This window comes from Panulirus ornatus, chromosome 20 (assembly GCF_036320965.1).
Source record: "Panulirus ornatus isolate Po-2019 chromosome 20, ASM3632096v1, whole genome shotgun sequence".
NCBI classification, from domain to species: Eukaryota; Metazoa; Arthropoda; class Malacostraca; order Decapoda; family Palinuridae; genus Panulirus; species Panulirus ornatus.
Genome location: NC_092243.1, coordinates 8,218,661 through 8,232,368, shown reverse-complemented (window position 1 = coordinate 8,232,368; position 13,708 = coordinate 8,218,661). Strand labels below are relative to the sequence as shown.

Here is a 13,708-nt window from a genome sequence, read left to right as displayed (position 1 = left end):
TCAGTTTCAGTGGTAAACAGGAGGAAGTTGTGGATGAGTTTAAGTATTTGGGGGTCAAGATCAGTAAGGATGGCATTGGGAAAGCTGAAGCTCATACTGAAGTCTTGCTTGTGAGAAAAATTGAAAGCTCACTTTGTGTGCAAGATGAAAATGTAAGAAGCACTTATGGAGTATAACTAAGAGGTTCATATCTTGCTTTAACATTCTGGGCATGGGTTAAGGATGAATATGTACGATCAACCCCAAAAGAATTCCTTCTTTTACCATATCACTTTATTCTCTACCTCCTTTACTGAGATTATTATTTCTCTCAAAGTTCTTTTGTCTATTGAAAACATTTAGTTTTTTGTTGAAGTATTGGAAACGGTTGGGTCCTTTGTATCTTTACGTTTAATGTGAATTTCAGGTAAAAGATGAAAGTTCAGAATCATATCCTCTCCATTATTATATCTTCTTCAACTGCTGTTTTATATTTTGTAATTTATTGTCTAACCAATGTTTTACTTACAGCAAATGCCAGTAATCATTGCTGGTAACAAGTATCAAAAGGAAAAGTATCTGGGACGTATGACTGAAGAGGCTCTCTTATGTGTAAGTTTTTTATTTATATTTTCAAGTGTCTTAGATGTATAGAAATGTTTGGTTTATGATACTTACAGGAGCCAGTCAAATTGGCATATCTTAAAACTTTGCTTGTGGGGTATAATATCATGATAATGAGGACTTGAAAAAAAATAGTTGTTTCATCATGTTTTCTCACGTAAAAGATTACCCTTTCAGCACAGTCATATTTATTCTCCTGAAAACTGAGAGCATAATGAGATGAATTTATATAAATCAGTTTTCATTTTCTGTAGACCTAATTTTGTATCACAATTGGGCCCTCATCTTTCAAAGATTGTATTTTCATTATTTTTCATACTAGAGGGACTACTCTTCGGCACAATTGATTCAAGAAAGCAGAATTCTGCTGATATCTCTGAAACCCAAGTTTATTTTATTCAGGTGAGACTAGTTAAAGAATAATTGTAGTAGATGTGGGTGATTTGCCTTGAAAAGTTGGAGTTAGAATGACAGGTAGAATGAAGAATGATATGAAAGAGATATGTGAACACATCTTTAGTAAAGTGCATAGATGAAAGTCTTTTTGGATCATGTGGTTGTGCAATACATATAACAAATGAAAGGTATGATATAAAGATAAATAGTAAGATGTTAGAAGGTACAAGTAACAGGGTATACTATGGAAGAGATATGGATAGATACAGAGAGAACTGATTAAGACTAAAGATATTTCTGAAGGAGGTGCCAGAGGAATTACCTAGGGATTGGATGCAAAGGAAACATTGTCTATACAGAGCAGGTTTGAGAAATGTTGGTCTCTTGATATATCATCTTAATTTACAGTGAAAAAGAAAGAAGCCCTTTTGTGATTAGAAGTTTCACATTAACATGCTGGGCATGGGTTGAGGATGTGTGCGAGTGGTGTAGAGGCTGCATGTACCTGATTCATCTGCAGAAGTTAGGGCTGGAGTTGGTAATAATAGATAGATTGATAGGAAGGCACCAATGTAATAGAAAGCATTATGGAAAAAGGAGGTGCTATTGGGAATGTAATCTTTTGAATACATGTGTGACAAGAGAATGGTGCATGAATTCCCTCTACAAAATAATTACTGTATCGTACATTGTTAGATTGTTGCCAAGGGTTTTGCTTAGGGATTTTACTGCATCAGAAATACGCTTACAGAAGTTTAGGCTAGACTTAGGTTGTGGGACTTTGCCATCCTAATGAATATTTTAGTTGAATCTGTGGTTGGTTAGATTAACTGATATAAGATTTCATTTAGGCACAAAAAGTACTCCAATGACCAGTATCCATCACTGTAGGCATATGGTGTGACCGAACCAGGTGCTGGATCTGATGTGGCAGGGATACGCACTCGTGCTGAGAGAAAGGGTGATGAATATGTCATCAACGGCCAAAAAATGTGGATCACAAATGGAGGAGTTGCTAATTGGTACTTTCTTCTTGCCAGAACCAAGTAAGAGAATCTTGTTTTAAGATAATTAGTTTTTATGGTGAAAGGCATGAAACTTTCTCTCAGTTTAGGTGGTGAAAGGAATGCAAATTCTGCACTGCTTGGAAAGAAAAAATGTATAATGTACTGTATTACATCATAGTCATCATGAACTGGATTATTGATAGTATTAATTTGCATGGATGTGAAATTAGCCTAATTTTTTCATTTGCTAACTTCTCAGTCATCTTTTCATCCTTCCAAAACGGTAATGAAATGAAGGTGTTTACCATGTATTTCTTCCTCGAAGACTCAGATTGGGGTGTCTAAGTGTGTGTGGATGTAACCAAGATGAAAAAAAAGGAGAGATAGGTAGTATGTTTGAGGAAAGGAACCTGGATGTTTTGGCTCTGAGTGAAATGAAGCTCAAGGGTAAAGGGGAAGAGTGCTTTGGGAATGTCTTGGGAGTAAAGTCAGGGGTTAGTGAGAGGACGAGAGCAAGGGAAGGGGTAGCACTACTCCTGAAACAGGAGTGGTGGGAGTCTGTGATAGTGTAAGAAAGGAAACTCTAGCTTGATATGGGTAAAACTGAAAGTGGATGGAGAGAGATGGGTGATTATTGGTGCATATGCACCTGGGCATGAGAACAAAGATCATGAGAGGCAAGTGTTTTGGGAGCAGCTGAGTGAGTGTGTTAGTAGTTTTGATGCACGAGACCAGGTTCTAGTGATGGGTGATTTGAATGCAAAGGTGAGTAATTGAGGGAATAATTGGTAGACATGGGGTGTTCAGTTTTGTAAATGGAGATGGTGAAGAGCTTGTAGATTTATGTGCTGATAAAGGACTGGTGATTGGGAATACCTGGTTTAAAAAGAGATATATATATAAGTATATGTATGTAAGTAGGAGAGATGGCCAGAGAGCGTTATTGGATTACATGTTAATTGATAGGCGGGCGAAAGAGAGACTTTTGGACATTAAAGTGCTGAAAGGTGCAACTGGAGGGATGTCTGATCATTATCTTCTGGAGGCAAAAGTGAAGATTTGTAGGGGTTTTCAGAAAAGAAGAGAGAATGTTGGGATGAAGAGAGTGGTGAAAGTAAGTGAGCTTGGGAAGGAGACTTGTGTGAGGAAGTATCAGGAGAGACTGAGTACAGAATGGAAAAGGTGAGAACAAAGGAGGTAAGGGGAGTGGGGGAGGAATGGGATGAATTTAGGAAAGCAGTGATGGCTTGTGCAAGAGATGCTTGTGGCATGATAAGTGTGGGAGGTGGGCAGATTAGAAAGGGTAGTGAGTGGTGGGATGAAGAAGTAAGATTATTAGTAAAAGAGAACAGAGAGGCATTTGGATGAATTTTGCAGGGGGATAATGCAAATGAGTGGGAGATGTATAAAAGAAAGAGGCAGGAGGTCAAGAGAAAGGTGCAAGAGGTGAAAAAGAGGGCAAATGAGAGTTGGGGTGAGAGAGTATCATTAAATTTTAGGGAGAATAAAAAGATGTTCTGGAAGGAGGTAAATAAAGTGCATAAGACAAGGGAACAAATGGGAACATCAGTGAAGAGGGCTAATGGGGAGGTGATAACAAGTAGTGGTGATGTGAGAAAGAGATGGAGTGAGTATTTTGAAGGTTTGTTGAATGTGTTTGATGATAGAGTGGCAGATATAGGGTGTTTTGGTTGAGGTGGTGTGCAAAGTGAGAGGGTTAGGGAGAATGATTTGGTAAACAGAGAAGAGGTAGTAAAAGCTTTACAGAAGATGAAAGCCGGGAAGGCAATAGGTTTGGATGGTATTGCAGTGGAATTTATAAAAAAAGGGGGTGACTGTATTGTTGACTGGTTGGTAAGGTTATTTAATGTATGTATGACTCATGGTGAGGTGCCTGAGGATTGGCGGAATGCTTGCATAGTGCCATTGTACAAAGGCAAAGGGGATAAAAGTGAGTGCTCAAATTACAGAGGTATAAGTTTGTTGAGTATTCCTGGTAAGTGATATGGAGGATATTGATTGAGAGGGTGAAGGCATGTAGAGCATCAGATTGGGGAAGAGCAGTGTGGTTTCAGAAGTGGTAGAGGATGTGTGGATCAGGTGTTTGCTTTGAAGACTGTACGAGAGAAATACTTAGAAAAGCAAATGGATTTGTATGTAGCATTTATGGATCTGGAGAAGGCATATGATAGAGTTGATAGAGATGCTTTGTGGAAGGTATTAAGAATATATGGTGTGGGAGGCAAGTTGTTAGAAGCAGTGAAAAGTTTTTATCGAGGATGTAAGGCATGTCTACATGTAAGAGAGAGGAAAGTGATTGGTTCTCGGTGAATGTTGTTTGCGGCAGGGGTGCATGATGTCTCCATGGTTGTTTAATTTGTTTATGGATGGGGTTGTTAGGGAGGTGAATGCAAGAGTTTTGGAAAGATGGGCAAGCATGAAGTCTGTTGTGGATGAGAGAGCTTGGGAAGTGAGTCAGTTGTTGTTCGCTAATGATACAGCACTGGTGGCTAATTTGGGTAAGAAACTGCAGAAGCTAGTGACTGAGTTTGGTAAAGTGTGTGAAAGAAGAAAGTTGAGAGTAAATGTGAACAAGAGCAAGGTTATTAGGTACAGTAGGGTTGAGGGACAAGTCAATTGGGAGGTAAGTTTAAATGGAGAAAAACTGGAGGAAGTGAAGTGTTTTAGATATCTGGGAGTGGATTTGGCAGCGGATGGAACCATGGAAGTGGAAGTGAATCATAGGGAGTTTTGAAGAATGTGTGGAAGTCGAGAACATTATCTTGGAAAGCAAAATTGGGTATGTTTGAAGGAATAGTGGTTCCAACAATGATATATGGTTGCGAGGCGTGGGCTATAGATAGAGTTGTGCGGAGGAGGGTGGATGTGCTGGAAATCAGATGTTTGAGGACAATATGTGGTGTGAGGTGGTTTGATCGAGTAAGTAATTAAAGGGTGAGAGAGATGTGTGGTGGTAAAAAGTGTGGTTGAGAGAGCAGAAGAGGGTGGTTTGAAATGGTTTGGGCACATGAAGAGAATGAGTGAGGAAAGATTGACCAAGAGGATATATGTGTCAGAGGTGGAGGGAATGAGAAGTGGGAGACCAAATTGGAGGTGGAAAGATGGAATGAAAAAGATTTTGAGTGATCAGGGCCTGAACATGCAGGAGGGTGAAAGGTGAGCAAGGAATAGAGTGAATTGGAACGATGTGGTATACCGGGGTCGACATGCTGTCAATGGATTGAACCAGGACATGTGAAGCGTCTGGGGTAAACCATGGAAAGTTGTGTGGGGCCTGGATGTGGAAAGGGAGCTGTGGTTTCGGTGCATTATACATGACAGCTAGAGACTGAGTGTGAACGAATGTGGCCTTTGTTGTCTTTTCCTAGCGCTACTTCATGCACATGCGTGGGGAGGGGGTTGGTATTTCATTATTTGGCGAGGTGGCGATGGGAATGAATAAGGGCAGACAGTATGAATTATGTACATGTGCATATATGTATGTCTGTGTGTGTATATATATATGTATACGTTGATATGTATAGGTATGTATATGTGTGTGTGTGGACGTGTATGTATATACATGTGTATGTGGGTGGGTATGGCCATTCTTTCGTCTGTTTCCTTGCGCTATCTTGCAGATGTGGGAGACAGCAACAAAGTATGATAGATAAAGAGTAAAATATATTTTACGTACATAGTAGCTGTTTTCCATGTTAGCGAGGTAGCTGCAGGAACAGAAAAAGAAATGCCGCATCTACTCACATTCATTTTCAACTCTCGCAGACCTTTTTACGGTTTACCCCAGATGCTTCACATGCCCTGGTTCAATCCACTGACAGCATGTTGATCCCAGTATACCACATTGTTTCAATACATTCTATCCATTGCATGGCTTTAACCCTTCTGCATGTTCAGGCCCAAGTCTCTCATTCTTTTTCATTCCATCCTTCCATCTCCGGTTTGGTCCTCATATTTTCCTTATTCCCTCCATTTCTGACACATTTGTCCTCTTTGTTAACCTTAACATAACTCATTTGCTTCATATGTGAAAGCACATTGATTTGGATATGTAGATATCTTTTCCCAATCAGTATATATAATGCTTTAGCAGCTACTGTTTATTGTATTTGTATTCTTCATTTTCAGGAGCAGTTTAATGTAAGAGTATTCATTTTTTCACCTTTTACAGCCCAGACCCTAAGTGTCCTTCATCCAAAGCCTTCACTGGTTTTATTATTGATGCTGACTCTCCTGGCCTGACAAAGGGACGTAAAGAAATTAATATGGGCCAACGTTGCTCCAACACTTGTGGTTTTACCCTGGAAGATGTAGTGGTGCCAAAAGAGAATGTTCTTCTAGGTATGGTATATGATTCTCCCAGTTTGAAATTAATTTTAAAACCGGTGAACAAGGGATGTTAACAGACTTCACCTGCAAATGATAACATCATGAGCATCATTAGGAAGAAGTCACAATTAATGAGACTGTCATCTTAATGGAAGATAGTGGTTTCATTAAGGACCTGCTTTACCCAAGACTGATTTCAACCACAGGTCAAGTTTAGGTTTTGATGTTTCAGTAATTGTTTCATGCATGTTTCTTATTTCATGTGGTAGTTTATTGAATAATTGTTCAAGCATCCTAGTTTGTTGTTCATGTATTTTTGCCTAATTTCTTTTTAGTATGGTTTATGATGTTCTTTTATATATAAAAGAATCTGTGTCTTGTTGAGATGTTTTCAGGTTTAGTATTTTTCCCCGAATACCTTAGTATTTTACCATGCATAGATTAGCATCATTATCCCAGGGGATAGGGGAGAAAGAATACTTCCCACGTATTCCCTGCGTGTCGTAGAAGGCGACTAAAAGGGAAGGGAGCTGGGGGCTGGAAATCATAAGTATACTTATGTAAGTAGGAGAGATGGCCAGAGAGCGTTATTGGATTACGTGTTAATTGACAGGCGCGCGAAAGAGAGACTTTTGGATGTTAATGTGCTGAGAGGTGCAACTGGAGGGATGTCTGATCATTATCTTGTGGAGGCTAAGGTGAAGATTAGTATGGGTTTTCAGAAAAGAGGAGTGAATGTTGGGGTGAAGAAGGTGGTGAGAGTAAGTGAGCTTGGGAAGGAGACCTGTGTGGGGAAGTACCAGGAGAGACTGTGTACAGAATGGAAAAAGGTGAGAACAATGGAAGTAAGGGGAGTGGGGGAGGAATGGGATGTATTTAGGGAATCAGTGATGGATTGCGCAAAAGATGCTTGTGGCATGAGAAGAGTGGGAGGTGGGCTGTTTAGAAAGGGTAGTGAGTGGTGGGATGAAGAAGTAAGAGTATTAGTGAAAGAGAAGAGAGAGGCATTTGGACGATTTTTGCAGGGAAAAAATGCAATTGAGTGGGAGAAGTATAAAAGAAAGAGACAGGAGGTCAAGAGAAAGGTGCAAGAGGTGAAAAAAAGGGCAAATGAGAGTTAGGGTGAGAGACTATCAGTAAATTTTAGGGAGAATAAAAAGATGTTCTGGAAGGAGGTAAATAGGGTGCGTAAGACAAGGGAGCAAATGGGAACTTCAGTGAAGGGCGCAAATGGGGAGGTGATAACAAGTAGCGGTGATGTGAGAAGGAGATGAAATGAGTATTTTGAAGGTTTGTTGAATGTGTCTGATGACAGAGTGGCAGATATAGGGTGTTTTGGTCGAGGTGGTGTGCAAAGTGAGAGGGTTAGGGAAAATGATTTGGTAAACAGAGAAGAGGTAGTAAAAGCTTTGCGGAAGATGAAAGCCGGCAAGGCAGCAGGTTTGGATGGTATTGCAGTGGAATTTATTAAAAAAGGGGGTGACTGTATTGTTGACTGGTTGGTAAGGTTATTTAATGTATGTATGACTCATGGTGAGGTGCCTGAGGATTGGCGGAATGCGTGCATAGTGCCATTGTACAAAGGCAAAGGGGATAAGAGTGAGTGCTCAAATTACAGAGGTATAAGTTTGTTGAGTATTCCTGGTAAATTATATGGGAGGGTATTGATCGAGAGGGTGAAGGCATGTACAGAGCATCAGATTGGGGAAGAGCAGTGCGGTTTCAGAAGTGGTAGAGGATGTGTGGATCAGGTGTTTGCTTTGAAGAATGTATGTGAGAAATACTTAGAAAAGCAAATGGATTTGTATGTAGCATTTATGGATCTGGAGAAGGCATATGATAGAGTTGATAGAGATGCTCTGTGGAAGGTATTAAGAATATATGGTGTGGGAGGCAAGTTGTTAGAAGCAGTGAAAAGTTTTTATCGAGGATGTAAGGCATGTGTACGTGTAGGAAGAGAGGAAAGTGATTGGTTCTCAGTGAATGTAGGTTTGCGGCAGGGGTGTGTGATGTCTCCATGGTTGTTTAATTTGTTTATGGATGGGGTTGTAAGGGAGGTAAATGCAAGAGTCCTGGAAAGAGGGGCAAGTATGAAGTCTGTTGGGGATGAGAGAGCTTGGGAAGTGAGACAGTTGTTGTTCGCTGATGATACAGCGCTGGTGGCTGATTCATGTGAGAAACTGCAGAAGCTGGTGACTGAGTTTGGTAAAGTGTGTGGAAGAAGAAAGTTGAGAGTAAATGTGAATAAGAGCAAGGTTATTAGGTACAGTAGGGTTGAGGGTCAAGTCAATTGGGAGGTGAGTTTGAATGGAGAAAAACTGGAGGAAGTGAAGTGTTTTAGATATCTGGGAGTGGATCTGTCAGCGGATGGAACCATGGAAGCGGAAGTGGATCATAGGGTGGGGGAGGGGGCGAAAATTTTGGGAGCCTTGAAAAATGTGTGGAAGTCGAGAACATTATCTCGGAAAGCGAAAATGGGTATGTTTGAGGGAATAGTGGTTCCAACAATGTTGTATGGTTGCGAGGCGTGGGCTATGGATAGAGATGTGCGCAGGAGGATGGATGTGCTGGAAATGAGATGTTTGAGGACAATGTGTGGTGTGAGGTGGTTTGACCGAGTAAGTAACGTAAGGGTAAGAGAGATGTGTGGAAATAAAAAGAGCGTGGTTGAGAGAGCAGAAGAGGGTGTTTTGAAATGGTTTGGGCACATGGAGAGAATGAGTGAGGAGAGATTGACCAAGAGGATATATGTGTCGGAGGTGGAGGGAACGAGGAGAAGAGGGAGACCAAATTGGAGGTGGAAAGATGGAGTGAAAAAGATTTTGTGTGATCGGGGCCTGAACATGCAGGAGGGTGAAAGGAGGGCAAGGAATAGAGTGAATTGGAGTCATGTGGTATACAGGGGTTGACGTGCTGTCAGTGGATTGAATCAAGGCATGTGAAGCGTCTGGGGTAAACCATGGAAAGCTGTGTAGGTATGTATATTTGCGTGTGTGGACGTGTGTATGTACATGTGTATGGGGGGGGGGTTGGGCCATTTCTTTCGTCTGTTTCCTTGCGCTACCTCGCAAACGCGGGAGACAGCGACAAAGTATAAAAAAAAAAAAAAAAAAAAAAGATTAGCATCATTATCCCAGGGGATAGGGGAGAAAGAATACTTCCCACGTATTCCCTGCGTGTCGTAGAAGGCGACTAAAAGGGAAGGGAGCTGGGGGCTGGAAATCCTTCCATCTCGTTTTTTTCTTTTAATTTTCCAAAGAAGGAACAGAGAAGGGGGCCAGGTGAGGATATTCCCTCAAAGGCCCAGTCCTCTGTTCTAAACGCTACCTCGCTATCGCGGGAAATGGCGAATAGTGTGAAAGAAAAGATTAGCATCATATAACATTTCTTCTTTCTTGGTATTTCATATGTTCCCTCCCCTTGACTTTGTTCATGAAGTGCTTCTGAATTCCTTCTGCTTGTTTACAGTAACTCTGTTTCACTGTTGACCATACAAAACAGTGATATTCAATTTTGTTTCTCATGTATAGATTGAAAATTTGTCAGTAGTAGTCTGTCTTATTTAGTGCAAGTTCTCAAAGCTCTACCACTCATAACTTGGATCATTAATGCTATGCTCTCAATATTTTCCCCGAATTCTTGTTTCTCATTTGTGATGATTCCCAAATCTTTACATTCATTTTACTTTGTCACTTTTTCAGTAAGGCTGAAGTACTGCTACTCATTCCATAACTTGTTTACTCAAATTTATCTTAATTCCATCAAAGTTCACTTCTACCCAATCGTGTATTATGTTTTGGTCTTTTTAATTCTCCCTTTGATCAGCCTTTGAAACAATCACTCTGCAATTTTTGGTGCCATTAGGTCTTTATGCATCTCCATTTGATCAGCTTCTGGTGCAATTATTTTGCCTACTCTGGTGTTATCAGCAGAGCTTTTTACACTGCTTCCCTTCAATACTCTATTGATATCTGATATCACTGTATAAGAGATCTGAGACTAATGCATCTCCTTGTGGTTGCATTTGTACTAATTTGAACAATCCGTTTGCTGAAAACTGATTAATCCTTCTTCCTGTCCTGCCCTTAATGATATTTTGCTACTTTCTGATGGAAAATTCTCCGTTTTACTTTGTCAGATGCCTTAGCAAAACTGCTTCCATTCTCTTTCTCTCTTTCCTTGCATTAGATTTTCATATATTTCATAGTTTTGCATACTTTTTCCAGATACAGATCTAAGTTAGTCTTTATTAATGTAGGTGTTCTTGATTAGCTTTTCTAATGTGTAGTTTATCACTCTTTGAATTTCAAAGACTTATATTACATGGTCTATAGTGCATATGTAATGGCTTGGATCCTCCTTTTGTGCATTGGTGTAATACTGTTTTGTGAAAGGCTTCAATTTTTTCATTTAGACTTTGCCTCAAAAATTGTCATTGGTTTTATCGAGAAAGATGGCTGGGATCCCATCTAGTCCCAGAGCTGAATTTTCGCCAAGGTGATCAGTCTTTTATACCATCTTCTGGTATCTCAATATCTATGAGTGCGTTTTCATCACCTTGGTTAAAATTTCATTATGTACCTTCTTACTGCATCCTGAACTGGAGGTTAAGTATTTCATCATTTGACTTCTCATTGAATTCTGAGCTGAAAGCCAATGTTTTGTTCATTTAACATCCACAAATTCCTACTTCATTTCTCTCCTTTTGGTACTCTTCCACTTTTGTTTCTCCGTGTCATAGGTGGTGATGGTCTCATGGTCTCATGCCAGCCCCATTGAGCATATCATCATACACTCTTCTTTGTAAACTCCCTGTTTTGCGTTTTTTCCACATGCCCCTCCTGTACTGGTTCATACCATCTTTCAGTTTTGGCCTTATGTTCGATGCTGATGTGTAATTTCTATGTTAGCACTCTGGCTATTCATGGTTTCATTTCAGTAATGCTTTGCCATTCGTTTTCTTTTCCTTGTTTTCTAGGCTAACAAAAGTTATAAAAAAAAACTTTAAAACTCATTCCAATATTTCTTTGGTACTTCTCTTCAATATATGATCTCTTTGTTCAGATCTTATTGTATGTCTATGTTGATCTTCATTTTGCTGTCTCCTTCATGCAATTCCATTAATTACTGATTTTGGTTCTTGTATTTAGTATTTATTCTACTGTTAAGGGATGGTTAGATTTGCATTTCTTCTTTCCCTTACATTCTTAGTAATCCATATAATAGAAGCAGATGTGTGGTAATAAAAAGAGTGGGGTTGAGAGAAGAGGGTGTGCTGAAATAGTTTGGACATATTGAAAGTATGAGTGAGGAAAGGTTGACAAAGAGGTTATACATGTCAGAAGTGGAGGGAACAATGAGAATAGGGTGACCAAAGTGGAGATAAAAGGATGGAGTGAAAAAGATTTTGAGCAATTGGGGCCAGGGCATGCAGGAGTGCAAAAGGCATGTGCGAGATAGAGTGAATTGGAATCTCTACAGAAACAGAAGTACATAACAGTACTGATTCATAGACTGCAAGATGGGGTCCATATGGAGGCAAAGATTCATGAAAATAAAAGTTCATAAAATGGGTGCAAGAAAACTTGTTTGTCCAGCATCTCATTGTGCATACGAGGGTGAGGAACAGTGGTACTCTCTCAGTTCTCGATTGTTTACATATGATTACATAACTTTTGGAGATGCATTTAGGTAAAGAAATCATGCAGCGTCTTAGATGGTACATGTCTTAAGCAAGACAGAGACTCAAGAAAAGATTGCAGCCTTATTATCAGAGAATGCAAGTGTGATAAATGATTTCTTTCACAACAGACTGATAGATTGAAATTTGATTTTTAAGAGATGAGCTGTGGTACAGTGGATTACTGGTACAGGTACACCACTGGTTTTCCGGCACTCTTGGTTCTAAAGCCAGACCAACTGTGGTCACGTAATAATTATTCAACACACCTCTAACCCACTAATTATACATTTCCCATGCTACCTGACAAGTCCACTCCATCACTCTGACGCTGTTGAAACCATTCTATCATCACTCGATAGTGCTTTGTACTCTTACCATCTTTCTTAGTTTTTTAATCATTTGCTTCTTGGAATTGCTGCCTACACAGAATTTCAATATTTTCTCCTTTTGCTTCTCTGTATCATAAACAGTTGATGACCCAATAGTGTAGATGTCACACAGCTTACGCACTGAAACACCACGGTCCATTTTTTTCAACAGTTCTACTTTATCTTGGATCGATATGGACTGGTGTTTACATTTGACATCACGAGTGACACTCTCCTATGTCTTAGAAGCCATAACTAGGGTTAGATTTAAGCAAAATAAGCTAAGAATCCCCCAGAATTGCGATATCACCACCAACAGGTACTTTGGAAAAGGTAAAGAAAGCATAACACTCGGTTGAGCAGCTTACTGAAAATACAAGAGTAAAAGAAATAGATAAACTCATGAAAGTGGAACATAATATGATAAAAAGGATAATCTGTGGATAAATCAAATTAATTTCCATGTATGTATCTTGAGCAAGCCATCAGTTAAGGGCCAAATGATAAGACTGAGGAATTCAAATGAAGGGTGTTTTGGCACATATTAAGAAATACAAGAAATATCCCTGGGGATAGGGGAGAAAGAATACTTCCCACACATTCCTCACGTGTTGTAGAAGGCAACTGAAGGGGACGTGAGCGGAGGGCTAGAGACCCTCCCCTTGTGAAGCGTCTGGGGTAAACCATGGAAAGTTTTGTGGGGCCTGGATGTGGAAAGGGAGCTGCAGTTTCGGTGCATTGTACATGACAGCTAGAGACTGAGTGTGAACGAATGTGGCCTTTGTTGTCTTTTCCTAGCGCTACCTCGCGCACATGTGGGGGGAGGGGGTTTTCATTTCATATGTGGCGGGGTGGCGACGGGAATGAATAAGGGCAGACAGTATGAATTATGTACATGTGTATATAGGTGTATGTCTGTGTGTGTGTATGCATATATGTATATGTTGAGATGTATAGGTTTGTATATGTGCACGTGTGTACGTGTATGTATATACATGTGTACTTGGGTGGGTTGGGCCATTCTTTCGTCTGTTTCCTTGCACTACCTCGCTAACACGGGAGACAGCGACAAAGTATAATGAATGAATAAATAAATATACAAGTAGAATCAATTGAAAATTTTCCAATAAAGTGTGTGGAAGAAGAAAGTTAAGAGTAAATGTGAATAAGAGCAAGGTTATTAGGTACAGTAGGGTTGAGGGTCAAGTCAATTGGGAGGTGAGTTTGAATGGTGAAAAACTGGAGGAAGTGAAGTGTTTTAGATATCTGGGAGTGGATCTGTCAGCGGATGGAACCATGGA

At 40.0% G+C, this 13,708-nt stretch overlaps 1 protein-coding gene across 1 annotated transcript in view; it reads left to right on the top strand.

Annotated features, from left to right (window-relative positions):
• Mcad (Medium-chain acyl-CoA dehydrogenase) overlaps positions 1 to 13,708 on the top strand; it is a 33,777-nt gene that overhangs the window by 9,926 nt on the left and 10,143 nt on the right. The window contains exons 5-7 of the mRNA XM_071674613.1: positions 511 to 591; positions 1,891 to 2,045; positions 6,199 to 6,368. Of these exons, the coding sequence (XP_071530714.1) occupies positions 511 to 591; positions 1,891 to 2,045; positions 6,199 to 6,368 (406 nt within the window). The remainder of the gene's footprint in view (positions 1 to 510; positions 592 to 1,890; positions 2,046 to 6,198; positions 6,369 to 13,708) is intronic.